This window comes from Hemiscyllium ocellatum, chromosome 8 (genome assembly GCF_020745735.1).
Source record: "Hemiscyllium ocellatum isolate sHemOce1 chromosome 8, sHemOce1.pat.X.cur, whole genome shotgun sequence".
In the NCBI taxonomy this organism is placed as follows: Eukaryota; Metazoa; Chordata; class Chondrichthyes; order Orectolobiformes; family Hemiscylliidae; genus Hemiscyllium; species Hemiscyllium ocellatum.
The window spans coordinates 72,052,016-72,078,916 of NC_083408.1; the positions used below are offsets into that span (position 1 = coordinate 72,052,016).

Below are 26,901 nucleotides of genomic sequence, written 5' to 3' on the forward strand. Positions count from 1 at the left end.
TCTGTTCAAAGTCTGTCATATATTATCAGACAACATGATGGAGGGTATTCCTAATATGAAGATGGGACTCTGTCTCCACAATGACCGTATGATGGTCACTGTTACTAATACTGTCATGGACAGCCGCATCTGCAGCCAGCAGATTGATACGGAAGAGCTGACATATGTTTTTCCCTCTTGTTGGTTTCCTCGCAACCAGCTGCGGACTCAGTCTAGCAGTTATGTTCTTTAGGGCTCGATTAGCTCGATCAGTGCTGCTTGCCACTCTTGGTGATGGACATTGAAATCCCCCATGCAGAGTACATTTTGCGCACTTGCTGCCCCCAGTGCCTCCTCTGAGTGGTACTCAACGTGGAGGAGTACAGATCCTTCAGCCAAGGAAGGGCAGAATGTGGTAAACAACAAGAGCTCTTCTTTCCCATGATTAACATAAAGCCTTGAGACGTCATGAGATCCGGAATCAATGTCGAGAACTCCCAGAGCAACTCCTTTCGGACTGTATACCACTGTGATGCCACCTCTGTTGGAACAGTCCTGCCGGTGGAACAGGACATATCCAGGGATAGTGATGGTGGTGTCTGGGATGTTGTCAGTAAAGTATAATTCTGTGATTATGACTATGTCAGTCTGTTGCTTGACTAGTCTGTGAAACAGCTCTCCCAATTTTGGCACTAGCCCCCAGATGTTAGTAAGAAGGACTTTGCAGGGTCGACAGGCCTTTTTCTGCCATTATCATTTCTGATACCTCGGTCAATACCAGGTGGCCTGTCCAGTTTCATTTCTTTGTTGAGCCTTCGAAGCAATTGAATCAACTGAATGGCTTGCTGGGCCATTACAGAGGGCACTTGAGAGTGAACCACATCGCTGTAGACCCTGAGGGACATTTCTGAGCCAGATGGGTTTCAGAATGATTTCATGGCCATCAGTAGATTCTTAGTTCCAGATACAGTTTTTATTGAATTTAAATTCCACCATCTGCCTTGATGGGATTCAAACCCAGAACCTTCGCTGAGTTTCTAGATTAATAGTCTAACGATAATACCATGATACATTGTTTCCCATTATTTACTGATAATTAACCTGTCTGATTAATGTGATTTAAATAGATTGAGGAGTGGCCGTCTTTCCTCAGGGCCTGGTTTAAGTGGTGAACAAATCTCACAAGGTCTAGGACAAACAACTTGAAAACATATCAATGTCCTGTGCCACTAAGCCACTAAACTGTAAAATATTGGTTGATTAAACTCAAATATAATCCAATTTATTTCCAGGGAATCCTTGGAAATGGTAACCTGCACCTGAGCTTTCAGAATTGGGTAAGGACAATATCTCCTGTAGATAAAAGAATGTATGTTTCAAAGAGGGCAGACAGAAACTCCACAACTAGGTGTAAAATTTCTTTAGCTTGGATTTGGAATTTATAATGCTAATGGGTTTTGCTGTTTGTTCTTGGTGGGAGAACAGCTCAGGACCTGAAGGTCTTCCTCACAGTCTCTACCAATGTCTACTGCAGGTAGTTCTTGGATAAAGCACATTCTGGCAGCGTGATTTGCTTATAATGTCGCAGAGTTAATTAAGGAATGGTATTTTTGAGAAAGCTTACCTCTGTTCACAATCACGCCATTCCAATGGTGATCATTTCATGCGCCAAAGACTCGTGTGTTCTGCTCATGCGCCGGTCTTTGTGCCATTCTGTGCATGTTCTGACAACAGCTTTCTGTGAGAGGTATTGTATGGAGAGCACCTTTCTGAGAGAGATACATTGAGCAGCTTCCTGTGAAAGGTACACTACTCCTAGATTACCCATATTTTTGAAAAAATGGAGGGGCACAGTGACAAGAATGTTAGTAAAAAGCGTCAGGAGATAAAATTGCAGGCGGTGAACACAAAAGAAAGGCTATAATACTGGAAGAGAAGCCAGATATTATCAAGCTTTTTGAGCATAAGGAGAGAATATGTGATATAGCTCGCTTAACAGGATTGAGGGAGTCTACCTTATGCACTATGATGACTCTCTGTCTCTGCATTAACAATATTTTTTAAATGTATGTTGTTAAATTTACTTTTTGTTCATAGAGTCATACAGACCCTTTAGTCCCACTAGTCCATGCTGACTATATTCCCAAGCTAATCTAGTTCCACTTGCATGCATTTGGCCCATATCTCTCCAAACTTGTTCTATTCATGTACTTCTCCAAATGGCTTTTAAATGTTGTAACTGTACCTGCATCCACCACTTATTCTGGAAGTTCATTCCACACACATTCTGCACCCAAACCACTCTGTGTAAAAAAGGTTGCTCCTCATGTCTTTTTAAAAATCTCTCTCCTCTTACCTTAAAACTATGCCCCCTGAGTTTTGAACTCCCTACCCGAGGAAAAAGACCCTTTCTATTCACCTTATCTATGCCCCTCATGATTTTATAAACTTGGCTACAGTCACCCCTCAACATCCTACGCTCCAGTGAAGAAAGTCCCAGTCTATCCAACCTATTTTCATAACTCAAACTTTTGTTGATAAATATGATTTATACTTCCATTCAGGCTATGCGATATTTTGTGGTGGAGTTTTAGGTGATTTTTGAGTGATCATGAGTGATATTTGTTGCTGGTCTGCCCCATATCCCACCTTTCCCATAGGCCTCATTATTTCTATTAAGTGATTTTTTTATTAAGTGAGGTTTCACTGGAACACAATTATGGTGTTATAGGAGAACTACCTGTGCATCAGTATAACTTGGATATAGTTATTATCATGCAATAAATCACATTTTATATGAAACAACAACCTCTTCTTGTTAAATACAAGAATAAGCAGGCCCTGAAGATTCCTGATCTGAAAGAGGATAGTGGCAACAAATCTATCTTATAGGGAGCAGTAATGTGGAGAGCTTGTCCAACACAATGAGCAGTGACATGGATCGCCCATTCAATGTGGTGGAAAGCAATTTAGATCCCATTTAGCTATCTCATGCAACACTGGCAGTAGTGGAGGTCTGAAGGTTTCTTCAGTCGTATCTTTAAGGACATTACTCATGCAGATTGTCTGAAAGGGCTGAACATTCACAAATCTGACTGAAGAGAAGCTCGTGGCAAGATTGAACAAGGGAGAAGCTGCTCTAATGGACATGCTGCTGCAAGAGATTTAGGATTTCCTTGAAATTGGCATTTTAATTGCTCCAAAGTAGTTACAGATTAGAGCAAACAATGGTTATCTGTAGGAGTGATCTTGAGTTGGGCTTAGTTGGGCAATGAATGGACATCAGAAGTTCGGTGAGTCAAGGTAAAATCCCTGGTAGATAAGGGAAAGTTATAAAAAATGGCACAGGTTGGGTCAGTGCAAAGTAACAAAAGTACTCAGTTGATGAGGAATAGCTCTAACATAATAAGTAGGCACCATAAGGCATAGCTACAGTAACAGAAATCAAGGGCTACAAAACTAATTTAAAATTAGGTCGCAGAGCAGGAATGCCATAAATCCAAAACTTAAGCAATAAAGGAGTATTTCAGAAGTTGAAGTAGGTAAGGTCCAATGGAAGAAACAAGCTGGAAGATTGTTGAAGCTGTAAAAAAAAAAGGTTCACTACCAAATTGCAGTAAAGGCAGGAAGCATTTATTTCAACTGCAGGCAGTAGGGATCATCTAGTGAAAACCATTAAATGGACAGGATTAATTCAGTAATCTGTTAAAGAAATGTGAATCATTTATTAAGGCCACAGTTGGCAAGATTTGACCAGAGACATGTGACTGAGGAAGCAAGTATTTTTGTTCACCATTATTATAGTCACCGAGAGCAAATGAAAGCATCTCAGTTAAGCAAAAAGTTGAGGTTATGAGTCTACACACTTCAGCACAGATTGACCAGCAGATTGATTATAAAAGTCTGCCCATTTAAATTGAAGAAATAGTTTGTCCAATTCTATAAAAACTACAACTGAGAAAGAATGGTCAAGGTCCAAAGATTCAGGACACAGTCAAGAAGATAGATACTGAAAAACTCAAAACTGCCAATATCAGCAGGGCTTCTATGAGAGAAATATAAAATTAAAAGTTCTCCAGTTTAAAGGGACTTACAGACCTGACACAATCAGAAATTGAATCAGTGTCAACAAGCTTCAACACAGTAACACGTAAATTTTCCAGGTCAGAAGATAATGCAAAAATCCTCGGGATCACCTGAATCTGTGGCATTGGAGACTTGCTGGGAATTGGCAGAGTAGTAAAAGGAATTATATAAACAAATGTATAAATGTAAATGTTGTGAAAAACACTAGGCAGGAAGAGTTGTATAAGGATCCAGAAGGGTTATTGCTGAAAATTACCTTAAGCACCTTCCACTATGTAATATAGACTGGATGGGAGAACACTTTAGGATGTTCCTCATCATTTCTGCAACATTGTTTCTCACATCTTTGTAACTTGTACATCATTGCTGTCTTACACTAAATTACATCTTGTGTAGATTACAACAAGATCTTGACCGGTTGGGCCAATGGGCTGAGAAGTGGCAGATGGAGTTGAACTAAGATAAATCCGAGGTGTTGCATTTTGGGAAAGCAAATCTTAGCAGGACTTATACACTTAATGGTAAGGTCCTAGGGAGTGTTGCTGAACAAAGAAACCTTGAAGTGCAGGTTCATAGCTCCTTGAAAGTGGAGTCGCAGGTACATAGGATAGTGAAGAAGGCATTTGGTAAGCTTCCCTTTATTGGTCAGAGTATTGAGTACAGGAGTTGGGAGGTCATGTTGCAGCTGTACAGGACATTGGTTCGGCCACTGTTGGAATATTGTGTGCAATTCTGGTCTCCTCCCTATCGGAAAGATGTTGTGAAACTTGAAAGGGTTCAGAAAAGATTCACAAGGATGTTGCCAGGGTTGAAGGATTTGAGCTATAGGGAGAGGCTGAACAGGCTGGGGCTGTTTTCCCTGGAGCGTCGGAGGCTGAGGGGTGACCTTATAGAAGTTTACAAAATTATGAGGGGCATGAATAGAGTAAATAGGCAAAGTCTTTTCTCTGGGGTCGGGGAGTCCAGAACTAGAGGGCATAGGTTTAGGATGAGAGGGGAAAGGTATAAAAGAGACCTAAGGCGCAACGTTTTCACACAGAGAGTGGTACGATTATGGAATGAGCTACCAGAGGAAGTGGTGGAGGCTGGTACAACTGCAACATTTAAGAGGCATTTGGATGAGTATATGAATAGGAGGGGTTTGGAGGGATATGGGCTGGGTGCTGGCAGGTGGGACTAGATTGGGTTGGGATATCTGGTCGGCATGGATGGGTTGGACCGAAGGGTCTGTTTCCTTGCTGTACATCTCTACGACTCTCTGAGGCTGCCAAGTGGATTTCCTCAACCACATTGAACCAAGTAGGTTCTGTAGATCCCTACACTGAAGGTGAATGGTGGCAGCAAATCTACCTTAGAGTGTGCAGTAATACAGAAAGGTCACACAACATGATAAACAATGGACAGATTTCTTATGAAACAGGTTTCCAAATCAATCATCAAAACAAAATCAATTATCCTGTTTCAGGAAGAATATGATAATCTAGAAGAACTTCATAGGTATGTGGACACAGCAGGAAATTGAGATTGTAATATTGCTCAGTGAACATTGTTAATGATCTGAGATGAGAATTATACTGGTAGAACTCATGATCTCCTAAATGGAAACAAATTTTTTTTATATACTCATGGGAGGTGGGTGCTGCTGGCTGGGCCAACATTTTATTACCCAATCCTAGTTGCCTTTAAGAAGTGCTGGGTGAGCTGCCGTCAGGACCCACTACTTCCCATGTTTTGTAGGTTCACAATTAGGGAGGGAGTTCCAGGATTTGACTCAGTGACACTGAATGAACAGTGTTAGATTTCCAAATCAGCATGGTCAGTGGCTTAAAGGGGAACTTGCAGGTCATGGATTTCCCCTATTTCATGTTAAACTTCATAACTAGTTTGAACTAAGAGATGCATTTCACTATAGAATTGTCACACTCGTTAACAGCATCATGTGAATTTTTTAATGCTGACTGATAGATAAAGGCAGCATCCGAGGAGCAGGAAAATCAATGTTTTGGCAAAAGCCCTTCATCAGGAATAGAGGCAGGAAGCCTCCAGGGTGGAGAGATAAATGGGGGTGGGCGGGGGGGAAAGAAGGTAGCAAAGAGTACAATAGGTGAATGGGGGTGGGGATGGAGGTGATAGGTAAACCTACCAATCTCCCTTCCCACCTATCTGCTCCCCCATCCCCACCCACCCACCCCATCCCCCAATTTATCTCTCTAGCCAGGAGGCTTTCTGCCTCTATTCCTGATGAAGGGCTTTTGCCCAAAATGTCGATTTTCCTGCTCCTTGGATGCTGCCTGACCTGCTCTACTTTTCCAGCACCATTCTGACCTAAACTCTGATTTCCAGCATCTGCAGACCTCACTTTTGTCTGATAGATAAAGGACAACAGATAAATAGATTACATTCACAAGTGGTCTATTATATCCACCGCAATGAGTGTTTCTTGTAAGGCTTCTTCTTTCCTGAACAGATTGTACTGTCCTTGTGTTTCATGACAAGTATACAATTCATTACTTCATTGATTTTTGTTTGCAGCAATGTTTTTCATTTACATGAAAAACCAGGCCTCCAATAAAAATGACATAGCATTCTGAGAGAGTTCATTGTACCAATCTTTTTGATATCAGTATTATTAACCAACAAGCCCAGTTGAGAACACAAGGAGGTAGGATTACATGAAAAGTAATTGAACAGACAAAATGGGAAAACATCATCCAGGTGACCCATGCAGTTCATTTACGTATTGCTTTACGTTTACACCGACCTTTGGGGTACTCCTCTTATGGCTATCAGTGAGTTCATGGCAGCTTGCTGCCTTGTATCTGCAGCTGTCTGACATGCCCAGGGCCTACGTCGATGTCGTGTTACTGTTCCTGCATCAATACTTCTGTCGTAGGGTTTTATCATGGTGTGGGGCGCAATGGCCGGTGCTAATACAATCATGCCCAACATGAGCACAGGATTCAGGCACAGCTGAGTAATGGCATGAGGGATTGTAGGTGGGGAGAGGGGATGCCAATAAGAGCAATCTCTCACCAGGCTACCCCTCTTCCTGATGCCAAGTCCCTGATCACAAGCTGAATGCCTTTGAATGAGGAAACATCTTGTGAATTTGCAAGTCACTCGACAAGGTTGGGTTTTCAGGTTTCCCCATGGTAAGTCCCCCACCAGCCACTGTGTAAATACCAAAGGCAACAGATGGTGCCTTGTGATGTGCATTAATTGTCCAATTAAGGGCTCAACTGTAGTTGGTGTTGGATTGTCTGGGCCTTCCTGTCCCAGACTTATTCGCAGCAGGGATGAGAAGTTGGTGAGGTCCCCATCTGCCACCAAACCTGCCATAAAGGAGGGCATTAGATTCCAACTTTTCCTTGGATGTCAGTGTGCTGCTCCTATGTCCTCTCAGAATGGTGCTACTTATGAATCGCCAACAAGTTGACTACTGTCTCAATGAAGGAGCACATGAGCGCAAAGCCTAGGGTTATAAAGGGAAACATGTGCCACATGAACTCCTCCTTGACTGACCAGGTTGCTACAGTGCTCCAGGAATTTCTCTCATTCAAAAACCCTTCTGTCTTTGATTCTCCAGAAAAGCATTCCTTGCTTGGGGCATCTGAGGCCCAGTATCATTTTTCATAATGATCATGATGTGCTGAACTTATCTGTCAAAGCCTCAATCTTGAGTGCAGCTTAGAGTCTCTTTGCAGACAGTTTTGAGGAAGTAACAGAATGTGATGCGGCCAACTTGCAGCAGTGTCTCTCTTTGATACCCAGTATACCTTTTATTGGAATGTTCAGTAGGGCTCAGCTAGTGCACTCATCCAACAAAGCCATGCAAACGCTAAAATAAACTCAGAGAACACCGGAGAAGCTCATTAGGTCTGGCATCATCTCTGGAGAGAAAAACAGAGTTACTGCTTCAAGTCCAATATAACTCCTCTTCAGATTTTCAGCATCCACAATATTTTGCCATTATGTCCAAAAGCTACTTCTCTCTGGCAGTGGCACTGAAATAAAGCAATACGATAAAAGACCAATCAGCATTGTCACATCCCCTCTCCTCCCACTGCTCAGCATCAGTTCATGTCTGAACATTTATCACAAGTGAAAATGCCACTAGCTAGACAGCAGCCACAAATAAGTAAAGTGGGAAAGTAGTGGGAGTAATATTTATTTAATTTAAAATAGAACCTGCCGATCTAAACACGTGAAAAATATCCGTATGTATCCAGTAATCTTTATTCTTCATTTTCCTAATGCTTCTGTGCTTCAAGGGTAGAACTCTTGTGTCTTCAGTGGAAGTATATGCAGATCTTTGCTCTGACTGTCAAGACACACTTGGCCAACGTTCTTCTAGGTTTTGAAGCTCATTAAAGTCTGGCAAAAGCGCTCCAGCTGTGCTGTACAGGAGATATCATGACTATTGAGATACAAAGTAACTTGTGGAATACTGCATGGGATAAAGGAGAATGGGTGAAAAGTGGATGCACTTGTATGGGATCCCCACTTCCTAATCCCCTTCACCACCAATTATCTAATGGCCCATCACATTTCCTTGCGAGCAATCTGCTGGGGAATATTGTGGGGTGAAAAACGATTAAGGGTATCATTTATCCTGCTTTTCGGAGTGTTTATCTCATGAGATACAAATCATTGCTGAAGACTGCATAAGCCCATTTGATTACTGTGTGTGAAGAACTATACCAGTAACTTTCCTTTGCATGGATTAAGATGTCATCACAAGAGACTTCAACATCATGCCTGTTATGCTTAGGGTCGACTCTTCTCATCTCTTTGCAAGCATACATAGATGGAAAACGGCCAGTATATCCTTGCTACTGCTCTGAAAGTACCTTTTTAAAATTAATGGCCCTAAGTTACTGCATGCACATTAAGCATCCCGTAGTCTCCCAACTAAAATCTCCACTGTTGTTCATGTCTCTATGCTCTACTGCTGCTCACTGTGTAAAAACACAACCATCTTCCCACTGGTCCCACCAAAATGTAAGTATCTGAGTTGATGCATGAGTGAGTGACTTCCTCTGAGAAGTAATTAATATCCTCCTGGCATCTCCTATTGGATCCTTGATGATTAAGTATGTGATCATTGTTCGCTGGTTGCCAACATCAAATCAATATGAGTGAACATTGTACGTGAGGTGATGTTTTGCCACTAGGTAGCTGTGAGACACACACCTCCCCATCACCAGTGGTCAGGCAGTGCCAAGATTCCTCTACAGCTTTCAGTTGAGAGGTGTCTCAAGGGCAATGATCACACTAATTTTCATTGATGCCTATGCAGACTTTGAGTAGTCTGAACCGTAGATTTAAATGAGAGTGGTAGTTATACAGTGGAGACTGATAGGGTATTCATGGAATTTTTTTAGCTGCTGCACGTCTGCACATACATACACCATACAACTTCCACACAATGTAGGGTCACCTCCAGTTCTCTACCTCTCCTTCATGTCCTGTGCTATATGTTGAATGAATAGATGGAGATGATTTTTTGAAGGTGACTACAAAGTAGAGACATGGCATCGTATAAGGATGAGGATTCTTTAGAAAAAAGAATAATTGTGGTTGAACTATTGGATGCAGTACCAAATAACTTGAAATCATTTAAACTCTAATTACTGTAAGGATGAAAGTGAGTATCAAGGTAAATGAACAGATGGGCATGGAAAACATGTATTGACACAGAGGGATGGGTATACCTGTAAGGTACATTAGTTGAGGAGTAATGTGCTGGAGTAGGCGTAAAAAGGCAGAGTGAAGGCTGTTGGGTTATGCACATTTAAGAACATGGGTTAGTCAGGAGCAATGTTAACCTTCCCTGCCCTGCAGCAATCATTAAAACCACAATGTTAATACTATGCTTCAGCTCCTGTTGCTGCTAACATCATGGCCAATCTCCAACCATGCCTTCTTACTTCACCTACAGGCTTTGTCCCTCTATTTATAGGAAAGAATAGGAAAGAATATTTTCCTGATTGCTCTAACAGAGTGCAATAGCACACCCTGAGTGATATCACTAAAACAAGGCATAGCCTTTTGAACATCTCAGCATCTCTAATTCCTTCTGTTGTGCCACCCAACTCCACTATCAGTTAATTGTATGCTTGGAATGTTCCTTTAAATTGACTACAAAGCGCAGAAAATATATCATAATACAAAAGCTGCGTTAAAAAGAAATCACTGACAGATATTCTGTACTTCTTGATTTCTTACACTTTGCCAGATCCCTGTGTGATGCAATTGAATTCAGCCTCATGTCTCCACATTTTCAGTTTATCTTCCTTGCCAGACTTCAGGCTAATCTGGCAGGATCACCTATCACCTTTGTGCTCACTGAACTACACAGGTTTCTGTTTGATCAACACTTTGATTTTACAACTCTCACCCTTGTTTTCAAACCACTTAATGATCTCGCTCCTCCCTATCTCTCTAATCTCCTCCAGCCCCACAATCTTCTGGGGTATATGCATTCCTCCAATTCTCGCCCTGTGAGCATTGCCAATTTTAATTGCTGAACAATTGGCAGCTGTCCCATCAGCTGTCAAGGCCTTAAACACTGGAATTCTCTCCTTAAACCCTTAAATCTCTCTACCTTGCTTTCATATTCTAAAATGTTTCTTAAAACATACCAGTCAGACCAAGTGTTTGGTTATCTGACCTAATATTTCCAAATGTGGCTTGGTATCAAGCTTTTTTTATAGTGCTCCAGTGAAGCATGCTGCAACAACTTATTACTTTGAAGAGACTATATAAAAACGTGTTGATGATGCTAATCCAAAACCCGAAATCCTTCTGAACTCAGTAGATTATGTATTAGATTAGAATAGATTTAAATGTGGAAAGAAAGTTTAATTAATGGATAACGTTATTACCAATAATTCCATGTTCACCATGTCATATTTCATAAATAACTGTTCAACAGTTATTAAATGATGTTTCATTGCAACCAAAGTTGGTTTCACTCCACATTCTAAACCATTAGAATTACAATTTGTCCTCACCCAAAGTTTACACATGCACTTATATTAGGAGACATTGCATAGCAATCATGAGTGACCCTGTGGTCTACCCATTTATTTTCTAATCAATCTATTCAGAGTTATTATTATACACCTCCTGGAGCAGATGGGAGTTGAACCCAGGTATCTCAGTGCAAGGGTAGGGATACTACTACTGCGTCACAGGAGGGCCCAAAATGTTAACTACTCCCCAGCAGAGAATTGAACCCCAATCTCCCCAATCAGGGATACTAAACACCACACTACTTGGATGCTAAGCACTGTGGTCTGTTGTAGCACTCATATGGTCAGACTGATTATCATTAATTAAGTCAGCACAGGCAGGACATTGGAACTAGGACTCAGAAGTTTATTAGATAAGCGTGATGAGTTAGTTGAAAGCCTCTAAAGATATTGTGTATGCAATTTAAAATGATTATGCTGATTGTAATGTACTTTATGCCCACAGATTCTACTGAGGTACAGCCAAAATATGTCAAAGATGGGAAACGATACGGGCGGAGAACAGCACCAGAATTTCAGGATTCAGTGGAAGAATTTATGGAGGTCAGAGTTACAGAACCTTTAGCTGATGAAACACAACTTGAAGATGCTCCTTCTGGGCATGATATTGAGGTGGGTTGAAATTATTTCTATTCTTAGCTGTTTTTGAGGACATTCTAATGAATTCTGTTTTTGGGTCTGTGTGAATTTCTGGGTTTTGATTTCTAATTAATTGAATTCCATATGAGTTCAAGTGTGTTCTTCACCCAAAGTGGAATTAGAGGATAGGAGATACTAGACCAAGTAGAAATATTTATATAGTTAGCAAGTTTTGAGAAGATTTATAGCTCAGGTTGAGGTTTTGGACATAGGTTCGCTCGCTAAGCTGGAAGGTTCATTTTCAGACTTTCTATTTGACAAACACATTGACTTAGATCTGATTTACCACCCCCTGAAAAAAGAACAGGAAATGACATCACCACAGGAAATGACATAACTACAGAAAATGATATCACTGACCCAAAGAAACCCAAATATATATATAGAAAGCAGAAATCATCAGCAATGCTTCGTCCGGAGGTTTATTGAAGATCTTATCTAATTTGGTGATGAAACATCTGAAAACGAACCTTCCCCGCTCAGCGAGGAAACCTACATCCATGTTTATGTAGTCCCAACTGCAAAGCATGTATTATGTTGTTTAGCAGGAGTGAAAAACAGAAATTGGTCTTGGCATTTTGTCCACGATTGGAAATGTGCCTCATCTGGCTGGGGAGGGCAGCCAGCTAAATTAGAGTTCTGATTTTAACATCTTAGTGTTAATTTTTATTTAGTCTAATTTCCTTTCTCATTTCCACTCTTTCTGTGAATGTGTGTATGTATATGTCACTTTCTTTCAGAAAATCAAATAACTGTGTCAAAATTTAAGATATTAAAAATTATTCTAAACATTTCAAGTTGTTGAATGTGGGTGTGATGCTAGCCTATAACTTTGGGGATGTAGGTATTCTTTCTTAACCAAGTAAAGACAGGCTTCACCTCAGCAGATACACCTTTAATCAGATTACATACAACCGCTGGGCCCGGAAAGATTACAGCCTTGTAACTGAAGAGAGTAGCAAGATCATGAGTATGTCTTAGCATCACAGCAGCAAAGAAACATACGGAATAGATTTCAGTGTAAGCAATCTGCATTGAATTAAAGCAACTGTTAGGGATAGTGGGGTGTTTAAAACAATAGCTGCTTTTGGAACAGGGTTACAGCTACAGCGGACACGAGAAGCAGCTGCATGAGTTGGGCGGGAAAGTCTTAACACAACAGCTAGGTGGGGAGCCTGGAGGCAAAGTGTATTTCATTTCATAAGGACAAAGTTTGGAGGCCCATGGTGGATGAAGACGGCATAAAGAAAGTTGAGAGAACCACAGCTTGTATTTTAAATTTGTGAACAAGTGGAATTCAGAAGCTGAAGGACAGCAAGAGCCTAAAATTTGGAGAAAATGAATGTAGGTTGTGGGTATCAAAGGGTAAAATATTTACTGTTGGTACTCTGCTGGGGATAAAAAAAAGCACCTGCAAAGCCACCTTACAGTGCAATGCTTGTGACTAGTTTATGTTGGCAAAATTCAGGACAAAAGTGCACATAGGAATTTAAAACAGAGAAGGGGAAAATCTTTCAAAGCTTCGCATTAGACAGTACAGGCAAATGTAGAATTTAAACAAAGCATAGATACATATGGAGTGATTTACATTGGAAAATGAGCTTGAAACCAAACCTTTTTATTCAAATGTATGTTTTAGCAGCCATTCTTAAGAGACCAAGGAAAGAAATAAGGTTACACTAATAGATTGTGTCTGAAATAGACAAATGACAGCTGGAAGTTCCACTTACTTGGGTGAAATTTGAGTACTTGACTGTTGCAGAACAAGTTGTTTGAACAATTAGCAACAGTTGTTTAAGCAATTAGTTGCTATGATGTGCAGTGACATTACTGTATGCAATTTACACAGACACCACTTTACACTGTCTATATAGAGGCTATTTGTGTCATGCAACCTTATTTTATTCTCCCTCAGGTCCCACCGGTTTAGCTATTTATTTCCCAGGAGCTCTGCACCTCCCAATTTGCGTGTAAGTTGCACAAGCAACTAGCAGAAAATGTGCTTTCATAGTAATGCTGAAATATGAAATCAGTGTGGTGACTGAACAGAAACCCCTCATGTAACTACATCCATTTTGTCATTGAGCATATAGTATATTTATGTGAGTCCCATCATGAATACCTCCATGTGTATAGAGTTCTCTTGGCTGGCTCTACAAAGTATACGCCCTGCTGTTATTTTAACGAGATAGTCCTATGTCCTCAGAAATCAAATTAAAGTTCTGAGTCTGTCTGACTAAAGCGAATAGGTGAGACAATGTACTAAAAATATAATCAAGTTGAGCAAAATAATCTTAAATTCTGTTGGAATATGAAATTGACTTGGATGTTAGGACAAAACAACAATACTAAATCAACAACAAGTAAATGGAAAGGAAAATAATGTGGTGTGCAAAATGAGCTGTTGACATTCCACATGGTCATTCTATTTGTTGAACAGTGAATAAATTGGCCAAAACCTCTTGGTTTTCTTTAAACAGTGCCACAGGATCTCACTGAAAATAAAGATTAAAGCTTGGATATGAACACATCCTCCAAAGGACAGCATCCTAACAATGCAGTTATCCATAAGATCCACACTTGATAGTTAACCTTGATAATTATAAGTTCAAACCATGTTAAACAAACATCCAACAAGGTTGACAATAATTAATCAATTAGTTTATAGCAGTTTTCTTTTCCCGGCATTTTATTTGACTAGATTTTGATATGCTTATATCGCCCAAAAGTTGTCCATTTTCACTATTGAAATGGTCCTAATGCCTGTATCATTTTTCATGGAGGCTGTATTGACCTTTTTGATCAGAGTATTGTTACAGTAATATTTCCAAGTTGCCCAGTAAATATAATTCTTGAAAATAAAAATGGGAATTTTGCTAATCTTGAAGAATTTTAGAACCCCATCCTTTTTCCATTTATTTCTGATTCTTTATCTTTGAATATATAATCACGTATTTTAAGGTAACCTGTTTTAAGTCTCCTTTCCACATTTTAAGGTTAGGGATCTCCATGATATGTTCAGTTGCAAACTCTCCATCTACTTTTGCCACTGTTCATTTGTTTTTCTGGCAAATTGCTATATGTTTCCAATTTTTTGCTGTATTTATTTTGGACTGTTTGAACTTTATCTCCACCCCCCGTCGCTATTTGCAGCCTTTTCTCTCCAATATAGACTTGCTTTGTGTTTTTCAACAAATTATGTTAAGATTATCCAAACCATGACTTTATTGAAATAAAAATAAAATACTGCAGATGCTGGAAATCTGAAATAAAGCAACATTCTGGAGAAATTCAGCAGATCTGGCAGCAGCTGTGGAGAGAGAAATGGAACAACCATCTCAAGTCCAATATGGTAAAAACAATGACTGCAGATGCTGGAAACCAGATTCTGGATCAGTGGGCTGGAAGAGCACAGCAGTTCAGGCAGCATCCAACGAGCAGCGAAATCGACGTTTCGGGCAAAAGCCCTTCATCAGGAATAAAGGCAATGGGCCGGAAGCGTGGAGAGATGAGCTAGGGGAGGGTGGGGGTGGGGAGAGAGTAGCATAGAGTTCAATATGACTCTTCTGAAAAACAGTGCTAATTTTAAAAAAATTAAAAATGTTTGCATTGTGATTTGCAAGTTACTCACATATATGGCCTCTTAAGAAAATCATCTCACATGAACAGTAAAACTGCTTGCCCATTCTAGACTGTCCTATTTTCATCTGTTCCTGCATATTTATTGCACACACAAGTATAAAGCATTCTGGTTTTCTAACTGTACACATGCGAGTTGTCATCTGGTGTCCTGGGGTGATGTTGCCTCTCTGTGAAATGTAATGGTGGTGAGTGTTGCTGCTGTGGTAACTGTTACTGCTGATCGACTGCATTTGGTAGAAAACATTTGACCTTTGAGACTAATGATCATTCATTTCCTTGTTCAGCTGGCAAAAATCCAATCTTTCCCATCAATTTTCTGCATTGAAGGGGCAGCTCCTCTGGTTATATGCACATGTCTGTGGTTGTGACATTTTAACTATTCAGTTAAAATCACACAATGCCAGGTTATAGTCCAAAGGGTTTGTTGGAGAGCACTAGCTTTCGGAGTGCTGCTCCTTCAACAGGTGGTTGTCTATTCAGTCATTTTAACTGTGATAACAACTGCTCTACACAGGTTCCACATTGCCAAGTGTGTTATCTTTTATTGAGTGTGTTGAATCTTTGCTGAAAAATGTATTGCTGGAAAAGCGCAGCAGGTCAGGCAGCATCCAAGGAGCAGGAGACTCGACATTTCGGGCATAAGCCCTTCTTCAGGAATCGGGCTTATGCCCGAAACGTTGATTCTCCTGCTCCTTGGATGCTGCCTGACCTGCTGCGCATTTCCAGCAACACATTTTTCAGCTCTGATCTCCAGCATCTGCAGTCCTCACTTTCTCCCTGTGTTGAATCTTTGCACTCTGACTGGCTCAACAACTCTCAGCTTTAATAAAGCTACTGATATAGAGTAACGAGACACCAGCAGAATGTATAAAGGTGATAATGTAGAATGATGCATTGATTATGTCTGTCTCAGATGATTGTGTAGAGCGATCTAAGTGAATGTGTGTATATACCAAGTTGTAAAGGAACAGTTTAAAGGAAAGTACCTTAGACTCAAAAAGCAGAATTTGGAAGATTAAAGTCAGTTGAACACATGTGATCGAAAATGCTGGAAACAGGAAAGGCAGCAAAAAGCAGTGGCGTCAAATGTAACTATTGAAGTGAAACATGTCGTCAAGATGGAGAAAAAAGAAAATTTTTAGGTCTCACCAGGCGCTCATCACCAGACAGCAGTAGACTGCAAAATGGAGCCAAAAACCATACAGCAGTAAGAATCAACTGAATTAGCAGACAACTGGAGAAGCTCCACCGTTGTTGAAGGAGCAGCTCCAGAGCTCAATTCAGTGAATCACACAATTATTACAATGCAAAAGGAGGCTATTTGGCCAATCATACCTGCACTGACTCTTTTCTCTAGTGCCAATCTCCTGCTTTTCCCAGAACCCTGCACACCAGAACTATCCAAAAATCCATTCCAGTCCTCTTTTAAATGCCTCTATTGAACCTGTCTGGCTAATCCCAGTGCCATTTCAGGCGCACTGCACCAAATTCAGGAATGGGAGATTTGGAAGAAAAGGTTTACATGATGCAGAATAGCTTCATGCTTAGACAAATGAAGGGCAAATAGACCAGGTCAATACATTATTGTATGCAGCAGGGGCCATCAGAGCAATGTAGTTGCAAGATAGGGTGTTAATGCACTTAATACATTGTATGAAGAAATACTGAAGGCATTTAATGCATATATCAACATGTGGAAAAATTTAATAATTTAATTGGAGAAAATGGAGGGCTGAGAAAAACATGGATTCATTCACAAATGACCTACAGGTCAACAGAAAACTGTATTACCAAGGTGCTGAAGGCAGAACCAATTCATGGCTGGAGTTTCCGATGAGGCATTGTCATACCTTTGACAAGCTAGTGAGGATTTGAAGCAGGAAATTTCAGTACAGATGAGTAGGTAGAACATAGAACATAGAAAAATACAGCGCAGTACAGGCCCTTCGGCCCTCGATGTTGCGCCAACCAAATCCTACCTAACCTACACTAGCCCAATAACTTCCATATGCCTATCCAATGCCTGCTTAAATGACCATAAAGAGGGAGAGTTCACCACTGCTACTGGCAGGGCATTCCATGAACTCACAACCCGCTGCGTAAAGAATCTACCCCTAACATCTGTCCTATACCTACCACCCCTTAATTTAAAGCTGTGTCCCCTAGTAACAGCTGACTCCATTAGCGGTAAAAGGTTCTCAGTGTCTACCCTATCTAAACCCCTAATCATCTTATACACCTCTATCAAATCTCCCCTAAACCTTCTTTTCTCCAATGAGAACAGGCCCAAGTGCCTCAGCCTTTCCTCATACGATCTTCCTACCATGCCAGGCAACATCCTGGTAAACCTCCTCTGCACTCGTTCCAATGCCTCCACATCCTTCCTATAGTATGGCGACCAAAACTGCACACAATACTCCAGATGAGGCCGCACCAGAGTCTTATACAACTGCAACATGACCTCAGGACTCCAGAACTCAATTCCTCTACCAATAAAGCCCAGTACACCATATGCCTTCTTCACAGCACTATTTACCTGGGTGGCAACTTTCAGAGATCTGTGTACATGGACACCAAGATCCCTCTGCTCATCCACACTACCAAGTAGCCTACCATTAGCCCAGCAATCCATCTTCTTGTTACTCCTACCAAAGTGAATGACTTCACACTTAGCTACATTGAATTCCATCTGCCACCTTTCTGCCCAGCTCTGCAACCTATCTATATCCCGCTGTAACCTGCCACATCCTTCTTCACTGTCCACAACTCCACCGACCTTTGTGTCATCCGCAAACTTGCTCACCCAGCTTTCAAGCCCCTCCTCTAGATCATTTATAAAGATGACAAACAGCAACGGTCCCAAAACAGATCCCTGTGGTACACCGCTAGTAACTGCACTCCAAGATGAACCTAGTCCATCAACTACTACCCTCTGTCTCCTTCCAGCCAGCCAATTCCTAATCCAAACCTCTCATGCACCCTCAATGCCATACCTCCGTAGTTTTTGCATTAGCCTACCATGGGGTACCTTATCGAACGCCTTGCTAAAATCCATATACACCACATCTACTGCTTTACCCTCATCCACCTCCTTAGTCACCTTCTCAAAGAACTCAATAAGGTTTGTGAGGCATGACCTGCCCTTCACAAAACCATGCTGACTATCCTTGATCACATTATTCCTATCCAGATGTTCATAAATCTTATCCCTTACAATTCTCTCTAAGACTTTGCCCACAACAGAAGTGAGACTCACTGGCCTATAGTTACTCGGGCTGTCCCTACTCCCCTTCTTGAACAAGGGGACCACATTCGCTATCCTCCAGTCTTCTGGTACTATTCCCATTAACAATGACGACATAAAAATCAAGGCCAATGGCTCTGCTATCTCCTCCCTAGCTTCCCAGAGGATCCTAGGGTAAATGCCATCAGGCCCAGGAGACTTATCTATTTTCATCCTTTCCAGTATTCCCAAAACCTCCTCCCTACATACTTCAAGGCCATCCATTCTAATCACTTGTGACTCAATATTCACACCAGCAACAGAGTCCCGTTCCTGAGTGAATACTGACGAAAAGTATTGATTTAGTGTCTCACCAATCTCCTCCGCCTCCACGCACAACTTCCCACTACTATCCTTGACTGGACCGATACCTACCCTAGTCATCCTTTTATTCCTGACATACCTATAGAAAGCCTTTGGGTTTTCCCTAATCCTACCAGCTAAGGACATTTCATGTCCCCTTCTCGCTGCTCTTAGCTCTCTCTTCAGATCCTTCCTGGCAACCTTATAACTCTCAATCGCCCCAACTGAACCTTCACGCCTCATCCTTACATAGGCCGCCCTCTTCCCTTTCACAAGGGATTCCAATTCCCTATTAAACCACGGCTCCCTCACAAGACCCTTTACTCCCTGCCTGACTGGTACATACTTATCAAGGACACTCAATAGGTGTTCCTTGAACAATCTCCACATATCATTAGTGTTCTTCTCCTGAAGCCTGTTTTTCCAATCCACGCATCCTAAGTCATGCCTCACCGCATCATAATTTCCCTGCCCCCAGCTATAGCTCTTGCCCTGCAGTGCACACTTATCCCTCTCCATCACTAAAGTAAAAGTCACCGAGTTGTGGTCACTGTCCCCGAAGTCTACCTACCTCCAAGTCTAACACCTGGCCTGGTTCATTACCTAGAACCAAATCCAGTATAGCCTCACCTCTTGTTGGCCTGTCTACATATTGTGTAGGAAACCCTCCTGCACACATTGGACAAACACCAACCCATCTAACGAACTCGAGCTATAGCTTTCCCAGTCAATATCTGGGAAGTTAAAGTCCCCCATAACAACCACCCTGCTACTTTCACTCTTCTCCTGAATCATCCTCGCAATACTATCCTCTACTTCTCTCGGACTATTGGGAGGCCTGTAGAAAACACCTAACAGGGTGACCTCACCTTTCCTATTTCTAACCTCAGCCCAAACTACCTCATACGGCAAATCTTCCTCCATCGTCCTTTCCACCGCTGTAATGCTATCCTTGACAAGCAATGCCACACCTCCCCCTCTTTTACCCCCATGTCTGACCCTACTAAAACATTTAAACCCTGGAACCTTATAACTCTCAATCGCCCCAACTGATGAGAGAAGGGAACAGCCATTCCTGCCCCTGTTCTACCCACGTCTCTGTAATGGCCACAACATCGAAGTCCCTGGAGACAGGGACACAACATCGAAGAACTGGAGGCTGAATCAGGTGTTTGTCTAAGGAGAAACTTAAGGATCACAGAAGAAAGCAAGTGAGCCAATTCAGTACATGGGCTGCAAGACAAAAAGTGGATAGAAAACATAGCCCACCAAGCCCAGGAAATGCACAACAACCTTCATCTTTGTGAAGGGAATAAACCATGCAAATTGGACAATTGTCCAGGAGGGGCAGCACAATGCCACAATGACAGAAATTTGAGATATTTTAGATAAGTCTGCAGAATTCCAAGACAGAATACAGTGAACAAACAAAGCCTATGAAACTTGAACAGATTTAAGTTGAAACAACACATAACAGGAATAAAACTATTTCATGAGAAATCCCCTCAGTATTAGGATTAGTTAGTGGATTGTTAAACAGGAAGTGAATGGGGGAGCATGGTGTTTAAACTGGATGCCAGAGTAAATGCCTCAGTGTCATCAGACTAGTGTTCAAATAACATTAAAAAAATGAAATTTCAGTCATCGTCAATGAAATTACTGGGACCTGAAGAAACAAACTTGAGATTAAAAAATCAATGAACATCAAAATGCAGGTACAAGGGTACAGATATCAGACAGTAAGAGCTGTCAATTAAACAGGGGCTCAGATGTTTCAGCCCTCTAATATTTGTTTTGGCTCTCAGTCAAATCTTATTATTGTTCACTGAAGGTTGAAACATCTGAGCCATCCATTGATTCAAAGCTTTGGTTGTCTGATATCTGCTATCAGTTTCACAATGTTTGTTCACAATTAACCTCTTTATCAAAGATTTTTTAACACATAATATTGTCATGATTGAATTCATTCATTGTAAATGAAAATGTCATGTTTTGGCATGGGAGCATGATTGGTCCCTAGCTGGGAGGAGGGGAAAACTTTTGCAGTGGATTGTATGATAAGACATGGTAGGGTGTTTGGGGTGTATAATCTATGCTGCATTGGAAGTGTGTATTGTGGGGATGAGGACTGTAGGGCTTTTCTTCTTACGGATAAGACAAAGTCCCCCAGCCCAAAGCAGGCCTTTTGAACAGGTCACTTCCACAGCCATTTCCCCAGGTCACATGTGGAAGGGTGTAAATGAAAATCACCCCTCCAGAGTCAGTATTAGCCAAGATAGGTGTGCAAGTTTGGTAATTTTCCCAAATCCCACTTTGAGGATGAATATCTGGCCCTAAGCTTCCCTTCTCTCATCAGAAATGCTCTCATTGTGGGATTCCTTGTTCCTATGACAACCATGTCTCTGATTAGATTATCCTTCTGTTGCCCAATCTTGCAAGACTCATCTAGATGTCACATACTCTCCTCCTGTTCCTGAGCTGTCATATTGAACATGTAGCATTCATAGATGACATTATTTGCAGGCTCAAAATGTTTGTTCAAGGCCTCTAAAGTTTCACAACTTTGTCTTTTCTGTTTTTCAGTGAAGTCTAGGTTGCAATATAACTTGTAGCATTGTTTCTCCAGATCTGACATCTTATTGTTCAATACTATGGCAATCAAATAATTCTATCATTGAGACTGGAGGAATTTTTAATTCAGTCTTAAATCCTCTTACATCTCCATAAGGTCACACAATAGAATATTGTAAGCTAAAATGACCCGCACAACAGTAGTTTGTACAGAGTTGCAGACTGAAGTTTTGATTACTACAGCCATAGAATCATGGAAAGGTTACAGTCTGGAAAGAGATCATTCAGCCCATCATATCTGTGTTAGCTGAATAAATTAGTCACCCATTCTATTTCCACTTTCCAGCCCCTAGTCCAAAGCCTTGCAGCTTTCAGCACTTGTTCATTTTCAAGTTTAGGGTTTCTGCCTCAAAAAACCAAACAGGGCACTGAATTTCAGATATTCATCACTCACTTGGTGGAAAGGCTTTTCCTTGTGTTCCCTCTACACTTTATACCAATCATCTTAAATCTGTGCCCCCGGTAATTGATCTCTCCACTAGGGAACACCAATCTTTCCTGTCCAATCTATCTAAGTACCTTATTATTTTGCACACCTCAATTTAATCACCCCAAAATATGCAAGGGATAGGCATTTTTGAATCCTGTTTTTACTTTTTTAATTTTCTTTTTCACTTCACCCCTGTGCCTTCTGTGAAAGGAAATTCCAGACTTCAGATAAAAAAATTACCCTTTGGGACTCACATAAGTGAGGTCTATGATTATCTCGACAGCCATTGGCACTAATGTAGCTATGAAAATTCATTAGTCCCATGTGCAGTGACATTATGTTCCATGCAATGTATAAAATGCCTTCTGCCTTAAAACTCCTTACAAAGATGATGTTAGAGGCCACATGAGTAAGGCATGCCACAGTGTGTAAAAGTATTTCACCAAACTGTTGCCATCTACAATGCGTTGCTCAAGACTGTAGTAGAGCAGATTCAAGAGGAACTTAGATGAGCACCTGAAGAGAAAACAGTGATAGCAAAAGGGGTGAGAGAGTGGACTAGTTGAGTTACTCCTATGGAGAACAGGAATGAAGATAACACGATCAATTACCTCCTATGGTGCTGCAACCATTCTACCATTTTTCTTTCTGACAAAAAGCACCAAACTATTGTTCTTGAGGTCTTGCCTTGCAAAAGAAACCTGCCACATTTACCTGTGTAACACTAATGCTTCAAAATAATCCACTGTATGTTAAGTGCCTTAATGCATTTTTAAAGCTTTGAGAGCTTCAGTAGTTCTTGCAGCTTCTGATTGATATGAGGCAAAAAGCAAGAAAGAAATTGCATTTGAATGATATCTTTCACAATTTCAGAACTTCACAAAGTGCTTCACAGCTAAGGGGATACATTTTTGAGTGTTATTCTCAGCTGAAAAATAGATAGAACTTTTAATTTTTTGCAATACCAATTCAACTTGATAACCAACATCACTGTTTCTGTTTATATACATATGCATACACTCTGCCAATCATGTGAGGCATTTTCCACGTTGAGATCATATGTGATCAGTAGTACTCTATTAAACATTCTGAGAACTCATAGTTAAGTGACCATCACACTGAATCTTACAGGTAGTGAGAGCATTCTTTACAATAACAGGAGTGAAGCTGCGAAACAAATTTATCACAAACAAAATGAGCTGTGCATTGCACAGAAGCCCTGGAGATTTGTTAAATGAAATATTGATATTCACTGCTTGCGAAGACCTGCATATTTACTCAATGCCTCAGAAGAAATAAAGCTGCTTTGATTCCTTGGCCATCTTTCTATTTTTTATTGAACAATTGGAAGCAACTGTGAGCTAATTGGAGTTTGCTTTCCATCAAAGGCAAGCCACTGAGCAAAAACAAAGAAGGGAGCAAATCTCTGATTATTCAACCACAAATTGTGTGTAGGCACAAATTGAAAAAGGAGAGAGCCAAGCATACATAAAATTACTTATGGTTGATGAATTCATTCAGCTTACGGTCATGTCGCACACAGTCCAGAATTATTCAAGGTAACTCAGAGGGAAACCTTTCAAATCCTTAGTGTTTACACAGTGTGTAATTAACACAGTACAGGAAGCAGCAGAGATTCTTGGTGGTGGTATTCTAGCTTCCTCAATGATAGCAAAGCATGTTCTGTGACTACAGTGTGCAGAAGTATGTTTATCTATTTTGAAAGATAATTTGATTCATTATTGGACATAGGGACTGAAGATGTATTGATCAATGAAAACCAAAATACCCTGTCATTGAACATGTAATTATTTTTTCTAAAATGGGGGAAAGTGTATGCCTCTCAACAGCTTTTTATACAGCTAGTTTGATTAATCACGCTGGTGATTAATATGCTTGGATTGCTGGAAATGTGCTTTCTAAACAAAATCCAGTTTTAATTTATTCTTCTTGATTTTAAGTAATTTATTTTTAAATTTAGAGCTGCTGAGATTGAACTTTTAACAGTAGTTGACATATGATGAAACTGTCATAGTCTGCTGTGCTTCATATTATTCTCTATTTAATGTATTATGTCTGACTTGTCTAAAGTTACCTGGCTAGTCATGGTTTCACACTTTTTACTCAGCAGTCTGGCTATGTCATCTGTCTGTAAATTTGGCTGACAATTTCAAACTTCCTTAGACAATTTTATACTTCTTTGCAGTAGCTCAGTTTTAATACTATACACAGTTTGCAACAATATGATTGCAAGCTTTAAATCAAACTTTCAGAAATTAGGATTTCAGTTTAATTATGTTAAGCAAGATCTCATCAGGCTCTGAGCAGTATGTGTAATGATAAGTGATAGAATCAGGCAAGTTGCCCAGCGGGGCTGATCTCAATGTTAAGATAATCTCACCACTGTTTGTTTGTTTTCTCATAAAGCATTACTAGATTCTCGATTGTCAGTGGCAAGTTCTCAGTTGATGCTCACATTGTATATTAAACAGCCTAACTTACCATGTGCTGCAATCTTACCAAGCTCACCATATAAACTACTCAGGAAAACTTGCCTTGGAAATCAGAGTGGGTTCTTGACGGGATCAACTCATGGGTTGCTCTAAAGGACCGCCACCTACCCACAGACCAGGCCACAATCCACTAGCAACAGCCACACGTACCCTTCCTCTATGGACATTGGCACTGCACTTTCAGGGATTCTTTGCCACCATCCTGGCTTTGACTAATACTTTAGCACCATGCACTGCAAGACTGGATGGGTGTCGGAGAGCACTGACACACAGCAATGACCAGCTGCATTAGGTACAGGGAACCCATCATATGACATGGACTAGATGTCCACCCTTGTTGACTGAGTATTTACCTGGTGCCATTTTGGCATGCCCTAACCATGCCTCCATTGTATTGTCCTGCCATGCCTTTTATTGGTAATTGGCACAGTTACACAACCAGGCGGGTGACCATGCTATAAATTGTGAGGTTGTCTGTCAAGCTTGTCTCAGCACGCTAACCTCATAGCGCCAGGGACCCACGTTCAATTCCAGCCTCAGGCGACTGTCTGTGTGGAGTTTGCACATTCTCCACGTGACTGCGTAAGTTTCCTCCGGGTGCTCTGATTTCCTCCCACAGCTCAAAGATGTGCAGGTTAGGTGAATTGGCCATGCTAAATGTATAGGTTAGGTGAATTAGTCAGGGGTAAATGTAAAGTACTGGGGAATGGGTTTGGGTGGGATACTCTTCAGAGGATCAGTATGGATTTGTTGGGCTGAAAGGCCTGTTTCCACACTGTAAGGATTCTAATTTTTAGATCAGCCTTATGTCACACAAATGCTTGTATCATGTAGCCTCTACATTCGCACCAAACACTCGGCATCTGCAGCAAGCAGTGGACATGATTGAAAATTTTCACGGAGTAGTCCACGATGAAATCCATGAGGATACCTTGTCAATCAGGAGTCCAGCATGGCTAGGACTGAGCAGCCTCCCACACCAGTCCTGGGCTTCAGCCATGATCAGGTGTCCAGGCAGGATGGCATTGTAAAGTAGGCCATGCCTCCATTTTGTGGGGAGCAGGTCATGGTCAGTCCTTTGTCTCTGTAGGGGCCATTTGGGAATGGGGAGGACTGTCATCGTAGCAGGCATCTGTGTCCACCAGCCAGAGAGCTGGGCACGTGAGGGCTGATGCTGGCAGATCAGGTCACTCAAGGGGTAGACCTTGGTTGTCCCATTTCCTCTATTCATAGAAGTTAAGGGGGAGGCTGACAAGGGAAGAGGGGTCTGCATGTACAAAGTTGGAGTGGCATGCACATGGCTTGGGTGATCACCCAGGGAAATGTGAATTCTGTGGTGTTGACAGAAAAGAGCAATTAGAAAGGAGAAAGTGATGTTGAGCATCTCAGTGATGAGACTGAAAGCCACTGCCAGAGGACCTCTCATTGTTCCAATCATGAAGTACATGGTTAGCATTCAACGTTAGGGAGAATGGCTGTGAAGGGACATGCAGTGAGTGGGGTCTGTGAGCCAACTTGTGAGGGATGAACATGCATCTACAACCACTCACTGGGAGTTCTCAAGGAACATAATTATCCTGTAATGCACATTATCTTGCCAACACAGACAAGCAGGATGCCTACTGCCAGACCATCCTGCAGCATTGGTTGTCTCAGTTACTCCTCCCTGTCACTGTCAGGAAACTCCCTCAGCTAAACAGTAACAGTGATGCTTAAGGGAAGAACTGCCTAAGGTGTCAAAGTGTGCTGATTCCATGCTCACACACTGCTATCCCTGCTCTCACAGAATGTTTTGATGCTCATTGTACACCCCAACCATTAATTTTATTAATGGCCAAGGAGTCATCCTTCATAGAGTCATACAGCACAGAAACAGACTCTTCACTCCAACTCGTGCATGTCAACTAGGTATTCTAAACTGAACTGGTACCATTTGCCTGTGTTTAGCCCATATTCAGAATCGAAACAGAGACTACCACATGAACAGTGCAATACAAGGGTTTATGAAAATAACAACTCTTTAACTAACGTTGTATGAAACTAAGTTTTTAACATTACAATATTGAAACAAAAGATGCAGATGGCATTGTATGCCAAACAAAAGCTATTACATCATGTCATAAGCTGATCAAATTGTTCACAAGTTTTCTAGCCATCACCTCTGAAATAACTCAGCAGAAGCATGTATCCCATCACCAAGTCACGCTTTATTTATATGTGTATAGTAATTGTCACTAGTTTAGCTTGCTCAGAGCCAGCTCAAAGTGAACAGAGCTTCTGACCCTCCTGTTTACATTTGTCAGCCAGGGCTCCCTGACTGAGGCAGTTAACCTGGTACAATCAGGGAACTCATTGTAT

General features: G+C 41.2%; 1 protein-coding gene across 3 annotated transcripts in view; it reads left to right on the forward strand.

The window, feature by feature from the left end:
• nin (ninein (GSK3B interacting protein)) overlaps positions 1 to 26,901 on the forward strand; it is a 184,346-nt gene that overhangs the window by 73,991 nt on the left and 83,454 nt on the right. For all 3 annotated transcript variants that reach the window (XM_060829183.1, XM_060829184.1, XM_060829185.1), the window contains exon 4: positions 11,548 to 11,714. In XM_060829183.1, the coding sequence (XP_060685166.1) occupies positions 11,548 to 11,714 (167 nt within the window). The remainder of the gene's footprint in view (positions 1 to 11,547; positions 11,715 to 26,901) is intronic.